The 17,931-nt window shown below is 44.3% G+C and overlaps 1 protein-coding gene and 1 pseudogene across 9 annotated transcripts in view; one reads left to right on the top strand and one right to left on the bottom strand.

The window, feature by feature from the left end:
- LOC147328718 (signal-induced proliferation-associated 1-like protein 2) overlaps nt 1-17,931 on the top strand; it is a 41,101-nt gene that overhangs the window by 3,908 nt on the left and 19,262 nt on the right. For 5 of the 9 annotated variants that reach the window (XR_015129997.1, XM_086297301.1, XM_086297308.1 and 2 more), the window contains exons 2-13: nt 107-1,344; nt 1,979-2,106; nt 2,275-2,463; nt 3,720-3,861; nt 3,988-4,076; nt 9,100-9,257; nt 9,345-9,927; nt 10,011-10,285; nt 11,395-11,580; nt 11,946-12,017; nt 12,100-12,164; nt 12,272-12,584. Coding sequence is in view for 8 of the 9 variants with exons in the window: in XM_086297301.1 (XP_086153427.1) it covers nt 282-1,344; nt 1,979-2,106; nt 2,275-2,463; nt 3,720-3,861; nt 3,988-4,076; nt 9,100-9,257; nt 9,345-9,927; nt 10,011-10,285; nt 11,395-11,580; nt 11,946-12,017; nt 12,100-12,164; nt 12,272-12,584 (3,263 nt within the window). In the remaining variant the exon portion in view is untranslated. Of the gene's footprint in view, nt 1-106; nt 1,345-1,978; nt 2,107-2,274; nt 2,464-3,719; nt 3,862-3,987; nt 4,077-9,099; nt 9,258-9,344; nt 9,928-10,010; nt 10,286-11,394; nt 11,581-11,917; nt 12,018-12,099; nt 12,165-12,271; nt 12,585-17,931 lie in introns of all 9 variants that reach the window. The other 4 variants (XM_086297303.1, XM_086297302.1, XM_086297304.1 and 1 more) reach the window with 4 other exon arrangements.
- Nucleotides 4,905-5,721, bottom strand: LOC147328719 (uncharacterized; annotated as a pseudogene).

Below are 17,931 nucleotides of genomic sequence, written 5' to 3'. Positions count from 1 at the left end.
ATGAGCAGCTGGGATTGACTAGCGCATGTTCACACCTGTACTTGTAGCACAGGTAAACAGGTGATTCACCTCAACAGGAGTGCATGACAACCTTTTCTTGTTTCAGATCGCTGTGGATGGTGAGTCCAGGATGTACTTCCTGTCTCTGATCCTAATCAGACTGTGGACCTATTAGATCTCACAGGAGTCATGAACTTCGGGTCTGAGTCCTGGCAGTGGTTCAGGGTCCTTCTGGACTAGACTAACAGCAGTGTTTCTTAGACTTTCCAAGGATCGGGACTATGGGACCTCCGGTCGTTCAGGGAGCTCCTGTTGTACCAAAGATGGGGGTCAGGGCCCGAATGTCCGACTTGTCTCAGAGGAGGGATGCTCAGGAGGGTCTGAACTTGAGCTTTCTGAGTCAACCTCCCCATTCCAACAAGAGCCTGGACCCCCAGCCCAGGTCAGAGACTACATTCCCAGTTCGCCCGAGTCCTTCCACCAGCAGGAGTTTGGCAAGGATGAAGAGAAGCAACAGTGAGGTGACGATCAGTGATGTCGGAGCTGAAGACATGGACCCTGCTGCCATCAACCCAAACACAGACGCAAGTCTGAGGCGAAAGTGCTGCAGCACTTCGACACTGGACCGCCAAAGTTTGTCACAATCCACTGAGACTCCTTCCTGGAGGCTGAAGCAGCAGGTGCCCAGCGCACCGCCTCCGTTCCCAGAACCTGCACAGCTTCGTGCTGCACTGTCGCCCAGTCTGCAGACTGCCGCTCGCATTGCTCATGGGGATGTCATCTATGTACCCAACTATGTGAACGCTTCGGTTTATGTGTCGCATGTTCAGAAAACAAAGCCGGAGACATCGATCTTCAGCAGACTAAGGAATCAGAGGACAAACAGGGACACAAGACCCAGCGCAATCTCTTACAAATGCTTTTCTCATTATGATAGTCAGAGTGTCCTCTTCAACTTCAGCAGCGGCTTCGTCCCCCAAGCAGACCTCCAGCACAGAAGGAACGTCTCCACCTCTGGATGTGATGTGTTTGATGCTTTAAGCCCTGATGAACGTGACAAAAACAACTTTCTGGTGAGCAGCTGTCCGTTCTTTCATAATGAGATTGGAGGGGAGATGGAAAGGAGGCTGGGCCTGACTCGGGCCAACACCTCCACCTGCGGTGCTGCAGCAGACACATCCTTCAGCGATCCGCCGCTCAGCACCCACCGCACCAACGCGAGCATCTCAGTGTTGGAGTTTCGTGGAGGAACTCGGGCGTTCGACCAACATCTGATGAATAATCACGACATTGAACACATTGACCTGGGAGCCAGATACTACCTGAAATACTTCTACAACCAAGGTAAGGTCCAGTCGAGGGCCAGACTTCACCACGATGCAGAAGCTGGATGCTCTTGCTAAAAGTAAAGCAAGGACGCTTTTTAAAATAGTGCCACCAGTTTAATCTAGTTCCAACAAAAGATATTTATAACAGGAAGAGTTTGTAATAGATCTCAGTATCCATAGAGTTAAAAAATAAACAGTTCAATAACTTCCAACAGAAACATTCTGCCATAAGGATAGGCGACACGATCAACATGTGACTGTGTGCTAAAAACAAACCCTGAAGTGCAATAATATTTCTGACTGTAAATGAAAAGAAATGAACTGAATATGAAGATCTGAAGATCTAACACACAGGTGTCGAACTCCAGGCCTCGAGGGCCGGTGTCCTGCAGGGTTTAGATGTGTCCTTGATCCAACACAGCTGGTTTAAATGACTAAATGACCTCCTCAACATGTCTTGAAGTTTTCCAGAGGCCTGATAATGAAATAATTATGTGATTCAGGTGTTGACCCAGGGTGAGCTCTAAAACCTGCAGGACACCGGCTTTCGAGGCCTGGAGTTCGACACCCCTGATTAATTTAAGCACTGTTACTGCGTTCAGGTTTCTGTTTTCACTGATGTGAGTGACCTTCTGTGTTTTTTCTGTCAGATCACCAAAATTATTTTGGCATTGATGAGAACTTTGGTCCGGTGTCTCTGAGCCTCCGGCGAGAGAAACTGGAGGAGAGGAGTGATGAGACACAGTACAACTACAGGATGATCCTCAGGACTGGTCAGGTAACTAGTCATGTGACCGGTCACGTGACTGGTTAGGCGACCTGACCTGACCTGATCACAGTCTGGTTTGAGATCATTTTCGATTACTAATTTATAAAGTGACTGTTGGTGATGCTGTTAATCCCTGTTTGTCCTTTTAGTCTGATCCAATCACGCCCCCTCTTTCAGCTGTCTACCCTGAGAGGATCCATCACAGAGGACTCTATCCCATCTTCATCCAAACACGGGACCAGTCGACGTCTTCCTCTGAAGGATGTTCTCGAGTTTGTGGTTCCTCAACTTAGCATCCACAGTCTCAGACTGGCTGCAGATTCACCCAGAGTCCCTGAACTGCTGCTGCAGCTGGACCAGCAGGAGGTGAGCCAGTCCCAGTGTGCCACCCACCAGCTGACCATGAAATACCTGCCACTGCCATGGTTGGCCTTCCCATGTTTCTGACAGGATGGTCTGTGTTAAACTAGAATCCCGTTTCATAGCCATTTTGCTAAATCGGGCTTTTGATGCTGTGACGCTTTCACATAATGAAACAGTTGGCATAAGAATTCAGCTTCTCGTGCTACGTCCACCATGCTGATCAATGCTGAGTAGCGTATTCTTCAAAAACACCCAAACACACATCCTCAGAGAGGTTTTCACAGGCAGCAGCTACGAGTTCTCTGTCTGAAAGAAATGATTCACTATTATCTCATCCTTCTAGAGCTTTAGAGATCCTAATAAAGCTTCTGTGATTCTGTCCAGTTTAGAGACAAACTCAGACTTGATGGTATTAGCTGGAACAAGTAAGATGTACCTTTTTAATCAGCTACAGTTTTTGTCACGTTTTCCTTACTTTTTGGTGGCCCTCCCAGAGGTCAGTACAAAATAAAGAAAACCTTCTTGTTGTGCTCTCTCAGAAGTTTAGCAAAGTGATACAAAGCAGTTTTTTAAGTGGCCACTGGGAGCCTGAGCAGAAGAAGAGAGGTCTCTTTAAGCTCCAGTCAGACTGAAATCCCAGGAGACGACACAGACGGACATCAGCCTGAGAACACAGCAGGAAGATGATAAGTTTACTATCGCATTAATATGAGATATCCACATGAGCGGCAGGAGGGTGCTCCTGCCTTCAGGTGTCTCAGGTAAGAGACGAGGTAAAACACTGTGATAGGCTCATCTTTTTGTCCAGGTGCCCTAAAACGTCCACTGCAAGAGGGAGAAGTCAGCTGACCTTCCGATGTTGTGTGAAATGACCAAAGGTCTCCTGACACGGCATCATCAAGTCAATATAAACAATAAAACCAGTAAATCCAGTACAAACAGTGACACCAGCATTTTCTCCAATTTCTGAAGTACTCCTGTTTCAACTAACTATTATACAAATTATTATACAAATGATTTTCACTTGTGTGGGAAATCTAACCCCTCTTAGACCTTCACCGCAACTTTACACACGTTCAAGTTTCTCAGGCGCTTCATGTCTGGTTATGCAGAAGGTTACCGGGTAGGGTTAAAAGATTTCCCGCTGGAGCGTAATTCACGCATCAGTTCCAAACCTTCTGAATTGATCTTATAACCAGCACCTTCAGAGTCCCGATGGTCCACGCTGACCCTGCCTGCTTTTCTTTGTTTTACTGCAGCTGAAGTTCCAGCGCAAAGTGGGCGTGTTATTCTGTCGGGCTGGTCAGTCCACCGAGGAGGACAACAGTGACTCTGGCAGTCCCGCTCTAGATCAGTTCCTGGACCTTCTGGGCCACAGAGGTCCACTGAAAGATACCAGCGGTACCAGCACCATTTCTTTTTCTGAAACAAAACCGGGTCCTTGTTTGTCCTGGTTCTGCAATGATGTCAGAATGGTGTTTGGTAATTGTTGTTACTTTCTGTTTGCTTGTTTTTGTTTCCTGTCAGAAGACTCAACAGGGAGGCAGTCAGTTTTTACAACGTTCAGAGAATTCAAGCTGATGTTCCACGTGTCCACGGCAAGCAGCCCTCAGCAGGTGATTCTCCTGTTCCTAGTTTGACCTTGTGCTGTGTACTGCACAAGTACCACAACTAAAGTTTTCAAGTATCTGTACTTTATATCCGTATTTGTTTTTCTGACAGCTTTTTACTTTTATTCTCCACATTTCAACACAAATATTTCATCTTCCTACTTTATACATTTTCCAAGCGTGCTCCTTACTTTAGGTTTAACACTGACTCACATCGTAAGTTATTTCCCATCACTGCAACCCTTTAAACATCAAACCGATCTGAAAGTAAATGTAGGACCGATTACAGGTAAAATACAGTCCTATTGGTTTATCCATCATAAGGACGTATCAGATAAAGATAAAGAGGCAAAACCATATAATTTATGCATTGCTACTGTTAGTTAAAGGAGGTCATAACGGTGCTTTTTTATGTTCTGGTCACAGTACATCAGCTAACTACTGAAGTACTACAAAGGAAACAAATGAGAGATAAGATCATTTTGTTTAGAGATGGAGAAAGATGTAAGACATTGTGGGTGGCCCACTTCAGCTCAGGTCCTCTACCAAAGGCCTGGGAGCCTGAGGTTCCTGCACAGTATCTTTGCTGTTCCTAGTTCCACCCTCTTCTAGACAGAGATGTTGAATGTCACCCCACATTTTGCTGGAGCCACTAGGCCAGTTCAGAGGTTATGTATTATGATTACCATGGGAACCACTGTTACCTTCACTCTCCGCATCTTCTCGGGCTCCTCTCTCAGCCCTTGGTACTTCTGCTTATCATGTTACTTTTTCTTGATGTTGCTATCACTAGGTTCAGCTACATCACTATGGCCATCTTCCTCTGCTCGCCCACTAACGGTGGTAGATACCGTGCAGGGGCCTGTCCTTCTATGATGGTTCCTCTCCTTGCTTCTCGTCTTACTCAGGTTTCTGCTGCCTGAGGTATTCACTAAGGACATAATGAGTTGTGGCCAACTTTTTGATGTACTCATGGATGTTCGTTGTCTCATCCTGGACAGTGGTTCTGAAACTCACTAGTCTTCGGCCTCCTCCGTTCTGCTTAGTGTACAGCCTTGGGGTGCTGGATTTGGGGTAATACTCTGCATGCATGGTCAGGAGCTTTCTTGTCTTGATGCAAGTGGCTTCTGTCTCCTCCTTTGGCCAGCTTATTATCCCAACAGGGTACTTGATCATCGGCAGGGTGTAGGTGCTGATTGCCCGGATCTTATTCCTCCCATTCAGCTGACTCCTCTGGACTTGCCTTACTTTCTGCAGGTACTTGATGGTTGGGACTTCCCTAGCAGCTTCTTCATGATTCCCATTTGCCTGTAGGATTCCTGGGTACTTGTAGCTGTCCTCAATGTCTGCATTGTTGCTTCTGGTAGTGCAGTCCCCTCAGTTCTGACTAGCATCCCTCTTTTCGTTACCGTCCAACTACATTTCTCCAGTCTGAATGAAATTCCGATGTTATTGCTGTAGATTCTCGTGGTTTGAATCAGTGAATCGATGTCTTGTTCACTCCTGGCATACAGTGGCTGACGTTTGCCACGTTCTGTATTTAGTATCTGTAGCCAGTCTTGACAATGACCTCACTGAGAGGGTCCAGGCTAGGGGTGGTGTGGCGGAGCATTGTCTGTGGCACCGCTGCAGAGTCACACCTGAGCGGCATGAGAAATCAAGCCTTACTGGCTTAAAAGAAGAATGAACTGGGTCCTGTTGTTGTTGTTGTTGTTGGTGTCTGTGGCGACAGCTGAAAAGCTGCAACCGAGTGTTCAAAACAACAGCAGAGATAAAAGAAAAGTGAAAGAATGTGATCTGGTCTGCTGTGCATCCCGAAACCCAGGATCGTAGCATGGCAGAACCATGACCGGGACAGCCAAGGGAGGCGCTGGCCCAAATGGTGGCCAAACTCGCAGCTACAAAGAGGGAGCGGTGTTACCGCCAGCAGGAACAACTGCAGGATCGGTCCAAGCACCGGATGCAGTTGGTAGAGTTTGGCAGCTCGGATCGGGTCTTGGCGAAGACCCCGCCGACATCCCTTGACTGCATGGGAGTGACTGATGACCGGACTGCTTTGGCACCCGTACCGGTCCCAGGGAGAGGCCAGCCAGGGCACAGCCTACTTCCGCACGCATACCCACTCCGGGAGGGACCTGCCCAGGGTTAGAGTTGAGGTCTGCACGGCAGCTGGACCTGCCTGGCTTCCACCAGAGGCCAGCATGCGGTGGGGGCCTGTGCGCCGGCCACCTGCCGCCTGTGAGCCTTGACTCACATCCACGACTGCTGCGCCGCCACCACTTGTCACGCAGTCAGCCCCTAGTATAATTAACAGATAACTGCTAAGATGGAGAGGAAACTAATTTAGAAGATCATCATTTAGCCTGGAGAAATAGTTTGTTGCTCTAAAAAAAAAACTAAAAACATTTGTACTGTGCTATACTATACTAATGCTATTCATCACTGGTTGAAGAAAATAAGAACAACCCTAGATTTCTCTTCAGCACTGTAGCCAGGCTGAAAAACAGTCAGAGCACTGCTGAGCCAACCATCCCTTTAATGTTAACTAGTAATGACTTCATGAACGTCAGGCATTTGCAGCCGTGGCAGAGTGCTTTGGCCAACCCCTATTAAAAGGGAGTTGCAGTTATCTAAGCGTAAGGTTATAAAAGCATGGATGACAGTTTCCAAGTCACGCCTGGAAAGAAAAGGCTTGACCTTCAATAGACGTCTGAGGTGACAGAATGAGGATTTTACTACGCCATTTATGTGGCCATCAAAACTAAGTGCAGCCCAAGATTAGTAACCGAGCTCTTCAGGTGAGGAGCAAAGTCAACATCTGGTGTACCAGATTGGGACTGAATAAAAGTCCCTATGTTTTACATTCATTAAAATTAAAAAACTGCAGGGCCAGCCATGATTTAACTTTGCTAAGACAATCAAGCAGGAGTCCAATCGAGGCGCTATCACAGTGATTGAAAGGTAGGTAAAGCTGGCAATCGTCAGCATATAGATGAAATTAAATTTTGTGTTTTCAATTTCCCAGTGGCTCCCAGTGGCAGGAGATACAATGAAAACAGTAGTGGCCCAAAAATAGATCCTTGCAGTACACCTCATGGCAGAGGGGCCACAGAGGATGAGGCCGAACCCAACTTAACACAAACGTTCCTGTCAGAGAGATATGGTTTTATCCATGAAGCTGCCAAGCCAGAAATTCCTACACAATGCTGTAGTCGAGAGATCAGCAGGTCATGATCCGCTGTGTCAAATGCAGCAGTCAGATTCAACAAAACAACCAATACATTTTTACCACAGTCCGTCACTAACAAAATGTTATTCATAACCTTTATGAGAGGTGTCTCCATGCTGTGAAACAGCTTAGAGTCGGACTGAAGAGCTTCTGGAATTTGAAAATCACTTAGATGGTTCCTCAGCTGAGTGTGAACAATCTTTTCCAGGATCTTATTCAGAAAAGGAAGCTTTGAGATGGGTCTGAAGTTTGTCGTAATTGAAATGTCTGAGCCCAGTTTCTTAAGTAAAGGATGGATAACTGCATGCTTAAACTCACTTGGTACTTGACGTGGCAAGAGACTGGTATTAAGTTCGGCACAACAGCGTCCGCCAGGTGCAAGCCGTCTAACAGCAGGACGATTTTATTTTATTTAGAAAGAGGGGCAATACATATTAATGAACATTTTAACAAATGTAAATGTGCCAGATTATAGCCTTCAATTCAATTCAATTCAATTTTATTCATATAGCGCCAAATCACAACAAAAGTCGCCTCAAGGCGCTTCATAGATACAGAGAAAAACCCAACAATCATATGACCCCCTATGAGCAAGCACTTTGGTGACAGTGGGAAGGAAAAACTCCCTTTTAACAGGAAGAAACCTCCGGCAGAACCAGGCTCAGGGAGGGGCAGCCATCTGCTGCGACCGGTTGGGGTGAGAGAAGGAAGACAGGATAAAAGACATGCTGTGGAAGAGAGACAGAGGTTAATAACAGATATGATTCAATGCAGCCTTGGGCTAATTTCCATCTGCAGACCCTCTGGCAGGTTGGTTTTAAAAGAGGAACAATGTCAAATAAAATGGGCATATGGTCAGGGAATGTACAAATACATATGATGATGCCAAGTTCAACGTGTGACCACGTTCTTGAGTGGCACCCTTAACAGATTGAACAAAATTAAAAGGGTTCACAAAGTCCTTAGCCAGCGGCTTCCCTGGGCAACAGACATGAATATTAAAATCACCGAGCTGCAGTGGTTTGTATCATATCTATCTAATAGACTCCAAATTGTTCACGGGGCGATCGTGGCTCAAGAGTTGGCAGTTCGTCTTGTAATCGGAAGGTTGCTGGTTTGGGCCCCAACTCCGACAGTCTCAGTCGTTGTGTCCTTGGGCGAGACACTTCACCTACTGGTGATGGTCAGAGGACCCGGTGATGCCAGTGTCCGGCAGCCTCGCCTCTGTCAGTGCGCTCCAGGGTGGCTGTGGCTACAATGTAGCTGCCATCACCAGTGTGTGAATGTGTGTGAGTGTGTGGATGACTGAAGGTAGTGTAAAGTGCTTTGGGGTCCTTACGGACTAGTAAAAGCGCTATACAAATACAGGCCATTTACCATTTGCCATGTAAATGGAGAGTCCTCTTCACACACTGAGGTTAATTATGGAGTTCCACAGGGTTCAGTGCTAGGACCAATTCTGTTTACATTATACATGCTTCCCTTAGGCAGCATCATTAGAAGACATAGCATACATTTACACTGCTATGCAGATGACACCCAGCTCTATCTGTCCATGAAGCCAGATAACACACACCAATGAGTTAAACTGCAGGAATGTCTTAAAGACATAAAGACCTGGATGGCCGCTAACTTTCTGCTTCTTCATTCAGATCAAACTGAGGTTATTGTACTCGGCCCTGAAAATCGGATTGGATGGGATGAGATCTGAAACATCTTCACAAACTCAAAGAAGTCCAATTGGCTTTTTTCAAGCTCTTAAGATAAAATCGCTGTAAATCGTGTGTGTGTGTGTTTCAGCTGCTTCATAAGAGTCTTACTGGGAATGACTTCGTCACAGTAATCTTCCAGGAGCCGAACTCCCCGCCCTTCAGTCCGCAGAACATCTGCTCACATTCCCAACATGTCTTCATCATCGTTCGAGTCCACCGTCCCTGCAGCCAGCACACCTGTTACAGGTAGGATTGTAACTAGAGCAGGTGAGATTATAACGTGAGCAGGTAGAACAGTTGAGACCTGTTGATGTGTCATTTGTGTCCTGTTAGTATTGCAGTGTCCAGGCGTAGAGACATCCCGTTCTTTGGTCCCTTGATCCCACCAGGTTGGATGTTTTCAGCCTCACCTGAATTCAGAAATTTCCTGCTGACGAAGATCATTAATGCCGAAAATGCTGCGCACAGGTCAGAGACCTTTGTCACAATAAGAGCACTACGCAGACAGGAGCACCTGAAGGAGCTGGTGGAAAACTTTTCCACATCAGTGCTAGTGGACTCATCATCTTCCATCAAGTTCAGCTTTATCTCTCTGGTAGTAAAGAAAAAAGAGCGCAGCGCACCACGGCCTCATGCTTACCTGAACACTGCTGGGGCTCTCACCTGGAGTGTGACAGCAAAAGACTTCAGCTGCTCTTTTGATGTACCATGCCAGCTCGCCATCTCCAGTGAGTTTGTGGTGCTTGTAGAGGAAGCCAGCAGACAGGTAGTGTTTCACTGTTACTGCAGAGGCGTGATTGGCTGGAACGCCGGCCACAAAGGCATTAAACTTTTCTACGAACACGGAGACTGTGTGATGCTGTCGACACGAGAGAGAGGCTGGGAGGACAGCCGCGAGATTGCCCAGAGACTGCAGGTGACCAGAATCCTTTGTGAACCTGAATCTGAGCATGTGTCATACACAAGAATGATCTGATGTCATCTGTTTTCTGACCTCAGCTGGTGACTCATGGCGGTCCTGCTGTGGACATGATTCTGAGGAGGAACCGCCACGGTCAGTTTGGGTTTCACGTGAACTTTGAAGGAGTGGTGGCGGATGTTGAGACCAACAGTTTTGCGTGGAAGGAGGGTCTCCGGCCCGGCTGTAGGATAATGGAGATCTGCGCGGTCGCCATAGTAAAGCTATCACATAAGCAGATGATTGAGCTGCTGAGGACATCGATGACCGTGAGCGTGGTCGTTATTCTGCCGCACGAAGATGGGACACCTCGCAGGTCACATGATGGTTTATTTGAACTTTATTTTAATGGTTAGAAGAAAATATAAATATATGAAACGCAAATGCCGAATAGAAAATGTTTGAGAGATTTTTAGTGTTTCAATCTGTTTATAGTTCTGTTTCGCTTATGTGGTAAAAGTCAACTGGTAGGCTGCTGCTCACTGTGGCTGATAACATCGGTAAAAATAGGCTCGTTTAATCTTCATATCTCAGGATGTCAGGACTTCCTGTGCCATCATTAAATGTTTCCTGAGTTCTCTGCCACAGATGGAGGATGGATTATGAGCTGTAATCCTCTCACTGTGTGAGTTTGACTGCACACCTGTAAGTCAGATTTCAGGGTGAAACATAATCCGAGTGCCAGGGCCACGCCATCACGTGTCCAGAATCCCAGGAGATCTGAGCTTGAATCAGGTTTGCATGATCCTTTGGGCTCTGACTGACACCTAGCAGTGCATAAAGAGGCTTTGACCGTTGTGAGGACAAGCTCACATCACGCTGACCACATCGTGACATCCCTGCAGCAAGTTTGATGTGGCTTTAGACCAGAAATCAGTTAATCAGCTGTGCGTGGGAAAAAAAGATCCACCAGATGAATAATTTATTTTCTCTGAAAAACCGAACAGGCAAATTATATATAAGGCAAAATAAAAGAACTCAGCCGGCCTCCTTCAGTGCATTTACAGTCAGTAAACTCACTCAGGGATACAAAATGGCCTGAATTAGTAATAAGCTGCAGCTTTGAGGTCATTTCCTCAGAGTGAAGATTATCAGAGCAGAAAACCTGAGGATAACGCGTGGAGTACGCTGTTAACGGGAACACAGGAACCCGCCTCATAAACGCTCCTTACAGTTTGACTATAATAAGTAAAAATAAGGAGCAGATAAACTACACCAACCAATCAGCAGCCAGTAAATCTGAGGATAGCAGAGGGAAAGCCTGTGGAGGCATTTTTGTTGAGTTTTACATCAGCAGTGATTGGTTTAAAGTGACGGAGCACGAGGAGTGACATCAGTCGGTACAGACTTGGACTTTTTCTGTAAACGATCACTCACACACTCACTCACTCGCTCGCTCTCCTCTCTTTGTTCTTCGGTCTTCAGGAGTTTCTCAGAAATCTACCAAGTCCCGAGGTTTGAGTACAAACTGGACTCTGACATCACTTCCCACCCATTAAGAGTAACCCCACCCACCTGGCACAAGGTGTTAGAAGCTCCGCCTACTCAGACCATCCCAGGTGAACTGGAACAGCAACTGAGACCAATTAAACAATTGAATGAGGGATCCAGGTAACACACCTGTACCTGTCTGTGGGGGTCAGTTTGTGTCACAATAACCAGAGACAGTCAGAGTTGCCGAAGTCCAGCAAAACTTCCTTCCTTCCTTCCATCAGGAGCATTTTTCTCCACGTCGGAAGTTTATTTAGAATATTATTGAATCTGTTCTCGTCTTTGCAGTTCCTCGTGTCGAGTTTTGTTTGTGTTGTTACATCATAGAGGATTATTGGCCTGATATTCTTTCACTTGTTTCTGTGTTGAAGCAGTCATGTAAGGTTTTTAGGGCTGATGTGATGATTATTGATTGATATCAGTTAGGATCATTAATCCAGACCGTTTCTTTACCCAGAATCCCTCAGCACTCTGTCCTTCTGCAGGTCACCAAGCAAACACTCGACTTCCGTTGACCCCGGACCACCTTTGACCCCACAGAGCCATGCCCGATGGGGGTAATTATTGATCCATTAGCGATCTACGTTTTCTTTTAAACAAAGTAATCGGATTATCTGTTGATGTCAATCTTGCTTTCAGAGCTCGTCCTGATTGGGCAGTCAGCTCTGAAGAAGACTCACTTGAGAAGATCGGGAGATCTAAAGGTGGGTTTACCTGGATGTGACCTGGTTTGGCTCTGCAGCTCTGAGCTTTGACATTTAACCCTTTGAACTTTAACAACAACCTGGAACATCTTCATCTTCTCCTCCAGAGCCCAGTCACCTTTGTCATCACGATCATCCTCATCGTGTGACGAAGGCTCGGGGGGGGTTTCAGCCCAGTCTGATGGATGCCAACAACACGCTTTCCAGCAGCAGCGGCAGCGAGAGCAGATACTCCGACTGTCATCTCACTCACACTAAGGTGCCTTCAATGGACAGCGGAATTGACTCCGCCCCCTGCACATCATCAGCCCAACCAGCTGGGGCTGGGGCGACGCTGGTCCTGAGCGATATCCAGAGAGGCAAATGGACAATCTCGGCCGGTCACATGACCAACCTGAGTGAGACCTGCTCTCTGTCCTGGTGAGCTGCAAGTAAACAAATGATGTAATCTCTAACTGTGATTTTTACATTGTGTATTTATTTTTCCATTGAGCTCCACAGCCTGAGGGCAGTCAGCCAGTTGGAGTGTTCGGATTTAACATTTGAGTAAATGTTCAGCCCATTATTTCTGGGCGTAGCAGAGTGCCAAGGTTAGTGTTGTCCAACGTTGTCCTCAACACCTTTATCTTGACCAAACTTGGATTTATCCTTCTTATTCAGTAATACATTTCCATGTAGTCAAATTTCACATTGGATCAATCAGCTGGGCAAACAAAACAGCTGCATCAGAGTTTCTCTTGGGAGTCGATGGGATCCAAAATAACTAGAGTACTGCAAGACTATGGGCTCAAAATGTGGTCATAAATATTTTGTACTTGTAAATCAGCTTTGTATGTGTAAAAAGAAGTACGAATTTTGACCCGATCTTCCTTTCATCTGATTGGTCAATGTCATGTCAATCACAAATGTAACAATCCAATCAGAGAACAGATGGGTTTGGCTGTCGGAGGGGTGCTTTTTTGAACTGCAGGTCTTTAAAGAGAATAAGGTGGCAGAGCAGGTCAGCCACTAATCAGAAGGTCGGTGGTTCGATCCCAGGCTGCCTCCTGGCTGCATGCCAAATATCCTTGGGCAAGATACTAACCCCGTGTTTGCCTACTGGTGGTGGTCAGAGGGCCCGGTGGCGCCAGTGTCCGGCAGCCTCGCCTCTGTCAGTGCGCCCCAGGGCAGCTGTGGCTACAATGTAGCTGCCATTGCCAGTGTGTGAATGTGTGTGTGAATGGGCGAATGACTGAATGTAGTGTAAAGCGCTTTGGGGTCCTGCGCAAGTAATGCGCTATACAAATGCAGGCCATTTACCATTTACATGCCAACCCAGCGTTTTCCTTCATCACCACGAAGGAAAACAGTCTGAGGTCGTCCGAGTTTGGTGATTTTTGTGTCACAGGTCTACGTGTTTAATACAGGGACTTCCACAGCCTTTTCAACAGCGCTGCGGACCGCGGGGGGCGGGCAGTGTTTTGAAATGACAGTCTTCATTACAAAGCTTTCCTTTGTTATGAATTAGCATACATGTTTTTATTGAACATTTGAAGAAACAATAAAAAAAACAGAAACTCTTGTAGAGGAGATAAAGTCAGAGATAGAAACGACAGGTGCATCTAGTGCAGGTAGAGCTGCTGCACACAGAGCTCAGCAGCCAGCGCAACAAATCCTGGATCCTTGGCTTTTAGTTAGCATTAGCAGCACATGCTGCCTCTGATGTGAAAGGACCTTCATGCTGCGCACTGTGACTCACAGCAATGGTCCCGGGTCAGCCCTGACTTTGTGTTAAACTAATCCTAAAGTAATAATGGTGTTTCTAACCACTGATATAGCACAACTTTATCCTTTCAACAGCTGCTGAAAGTTAGGGGACCTAGCTGCTATCGGATATTTATATAGAGATCCTCCAGCTTCAAACCCTTCAAGGAGTTCAAAAAAGCACCCCTCCGACAGCCAAACCCATCTGTTCTCTGATTGGATTGTTACATTTGTGATTGACATGACATTGACCAATCAGATGAAAGGAAGAAAAATAGGGTCAAAATTCGTACTTTTAACTTGCAGGGTTTTTTTTGGCTAAGTCCACACACAAATTCTTTTTACACATACGAAACTGATTTACAAGTACAAAATATTTATGACCACATTCTGAGCCCATACAAGACATTGATCTGGTTGACTTTGTGCTTGATTTTTTATGATTCCTTTTGTGGAAATGCTTCCACATTCAGTTTTCATATCATGGATTGCGTGGAAAACACTGAAGTCGGGTTTTTTCTGTTCACTGAAGTGGGTGATGGCTGAAACTTCCAACGATGGATGATGGCTCGATGAATAATAAAAGGAAGAATGGTTGATACGTCGATCAATGGACAAACTTATTTATGACTGTATGGCTAATAGTCAAGAGCAACATTTAATGGCAGCTCTAAATAATTTTGATTGGACTAGCATACTATCCTGTGATGACACTAATAAATGTTGTGATCTATTATACTCTGCTATTAAAGGGGTCTTGTCACAGTTTCAGAAAGAGAGCCATTTAAAGAAAAGAGTTTATTCCTTGCCTTGGATTAATATTGAATGTAAACAGCTTATGAGACTCAGAGACCAGTTACTTCAAAAATCGTTACAATCTGGATTAAATACTGATCGATTACATTTTATATCGGCAAGGAATAAAGTCACGCAAACTTTGAGAATGGCAAAAGCAAATTTTTTTCATGACTGTAATTAATAGTGCCAAAGGAAACTGTAACCTAATTTAAGATAAGATAAGATAAGATAACCTTTATTAGTCCCACACGTGGGAAATTTGTTTTGTCACAGCAGGAAGTGGACAGTGCAAAAGTTATGAGGCAAAAATTAGAATACAATAAGAATAAATACAGTACACAACTGTACAGAATAGAATAAAATAAAATACTATATACAGTAGAATAAAATAAAATAAATATACAATAAGATAAAAATAGAATACAAATACAAATACTATATACAACTGAGTAAAAATACAACGATGACAGAAAGGATTATTGCACTTAGTATTATTGCATATGTATGGATGTGTGTGCTTGATCAGTTAAAGTCTTTATTATGGAGTCTGACAGCAGTGGGGAGGAAAGACCTGCGAAATCTCTCCGTCCCACACCGTGGGTGCCGCAGTCTCCCACTGAAGGAGCTGCTCAGTGCTGTCACAGTCTGCTGCATGGGGTGGGAGATGTTGTCCAACAGGGATGACAGCTTAGCCGCCGTTCTCCTGTCACTCACCACCTCCACTGGGTCCAGAGAAAATATTTGGGAAAATATTAACAAACTCCTTGATAACAGTAAGCATAATGCTGATACAGACCTTGAACTTAAATTTGCCAATGAACTGGTATCAGAGCCTCTCAGCCTAGCTACTAATTTAAATGATTTTCCAAAGTACCATTAATGAAATTGCACAATTGTTTTCTAATTCTTGTGACCCTCAACAAAATATTGGGAATGCCGACACCAAAGAGGATGTTTCTTCTCCAGATTCAAAGTTCAATATTCAGAAAATTACAGAAAATGAAGTAGAAAATATAATCTCTAAATTAAGAAGTTCTAAAGCAAGGGATGAGTTTGGATTTGATACCAATTTCTTGAAGCATTATAAATCTTGTTTTTTGGTGCCTGTGACCCATCTTATTAATTTATCAATGACGCAGGCAGTCGTTCCTCTGAGTTGGAAGGTGGCAAAAGTTACACCAATTTATAAATCGGGTGATAAAACAGACCCTGCTAATTAGCATACTCCCTATCTTTTCAAAGATAGCAGAAACGTGGGTTGTTAACTCTATCATCAAACATCTTAATGACTCCAATCCGGGTTTGCACCCTATGCAATTCGGATTTCGCACTCTTCATTCAACTGAAACGGTTGTCTGTGTTTTTGTTGAGAGAGTGAAATCTTACTTAGACAAGAGCAGTTATGTTGCGGCTGTTTTTCTTGATTTCAAGCGTGCATTTGACACTGTGAATCATCTTAAGCTCTTGTCTAGACTGTCGACATTTTACTTTAGTAATCACACTGTTAAATGGATACAGTCTTATCTATCAGATAGAAAACAATGCGTGCAAATAAAGAATAGCAAGTCATCCTATCTTTACTGTACACAAGGTGTCCCCCAGGGTTCAATTCTAGGCCCCCTGTTATTTTCACTTTATGTAAATGCCTTGCCTAATGTGTGCAAAAATGTGGACACGATTATGTATGCCGATGATACGGTAATTTTTACACAAGCCAAAACTGCTGATGATGCAGCCCATCAGCTTTCACTGGAATTACATGATTTACAAAAATGGCTGAATGACTCATGCTTGTGCCTTAATTTTAAAAAGACTGTATCAATGTTTTTTAGTAAACCTAAAACAACCGTGGCTGCAGTAAAAGTCTGCTTGGGTGCACAAGAATTAATTAATGTTGAGGAATTTAAGTATTTGGGAGTGCTACTAGACTCTAAATTATCCTTTAAAAAACACATTAAAAAAGTAGTGAAAACTGTAAATGTTAATATAGAACTTTAGACATATCTGCACATCATTAACAGACACAGCAGCGATTACATTCCTGCTCTCTATGATACCGGCTCATATTGAATACTGTATTACAAGTTGGTCCTATACAAGCTCTGCTGCTATTGGGCCAATTGAAGTATGCTACAAAAGAGCATTGAAAATATTAGATAAAAAACCTTTTTCATATCACCATTGTCAAATTTTAGAAAAATACAAGTTTTTAAATTTTACTAATTTCAAATTATTTAAATCTGCCTGTCTAATATACAAAGTTATACATGGTCTGGCGCCTCGACCAATGAGTGATTTTATTAAACAAAAGTCTAGCAGTGTTGTCGGGTCTCGACTGACTCGAGCCACTGTTAGAGGTGATTGTGAACTGGCACTCAGACGGAGCACCTTTTCACAGATGCTCTGTCATATCAGGGAGTGAGCTTCTGGAATAGTCTTCCACTGTCAGTGAGGGAAAGTACAAGTCTACCCATCTTTATGAGTCACCTAAAAGGGCGGCTGAGGGACACACAAACATGTAATCATGTTTAATAATCATGTTTTATATTGGACGGGAAAAAGATTTAGTGTATTACAAAAAGGGAAACAACTGTTAGTGCAATGGGTGAACGCAATATCACGATGGTCAGGGCATGTACAATACTGGGGTTTGTGCAATATAATTGATGTGTTTCTGTTATTGTTATCTATACTGTCCTCTGTGTCCACTCTCCTTGTCATTGTTTGTTCTAGTATAATGTGATCACTGTTTTTGTCCTTGTCACATGACCTGTAAATAGTGTCTCTGTATGTTTTTACTAACTTGTGTTTAACACCAACCTGCCAGAGGGTCTGCAGATGGAAATTAGCCCAAGGCTATAATCTGGCATATTTACATTTGTTAAAATGTTCATTAATATGTATTGCCCCTTTTTCTAAAAAATAAATAAATAAAATAAAGGATCGACAAACGATAGATGGATGGCTGAAAGATAAATCAGAATCAGAGTTGCAGTGTTACACGCCTCTTTGCAGCTACTCTCCACCCCCAAAACTCCATTCCCTTTAAAACCGTGTCAGCTCCCAAACCACCAAAAAAAACAAAGTAAGAAAAAAAAACAATTTAAACCTAAAAATTGACAAAAGGCTATTCTATTCTATTCTATTCTATTCTATTCAGTTCTAGAAAGAACAATATAGTGTCCACAACTCCAATAAAACACTGAAATGCAGATTAATAAGCATT

The sequence above is a fragment of the Aulonocara sp. 'chitande type north' Nkhata Bay genome, linkage group LG6 (assembly GCF_057382095.1).
Source record: "Aulonocara sp. 'chitande type north' Nkhata Bay isolate Kocher_YH1m ecotype deep benthic linkage group LG6, A_spYH_male_GT1.1, whole genome shotgun sequence".
NCBI lineage: Eukaryota > Metazoa > Chordata > Actinopteri > Cichliformes > Cichlidae > Aulonocara > Aulonocara sp. 'chitande type north' Nkhata Bay.
The sequence above is the reverse complement of the archived record's forward strand: the minus strand, read 5'-3'. Positions and strand labels throughout refer to the sequence as shown.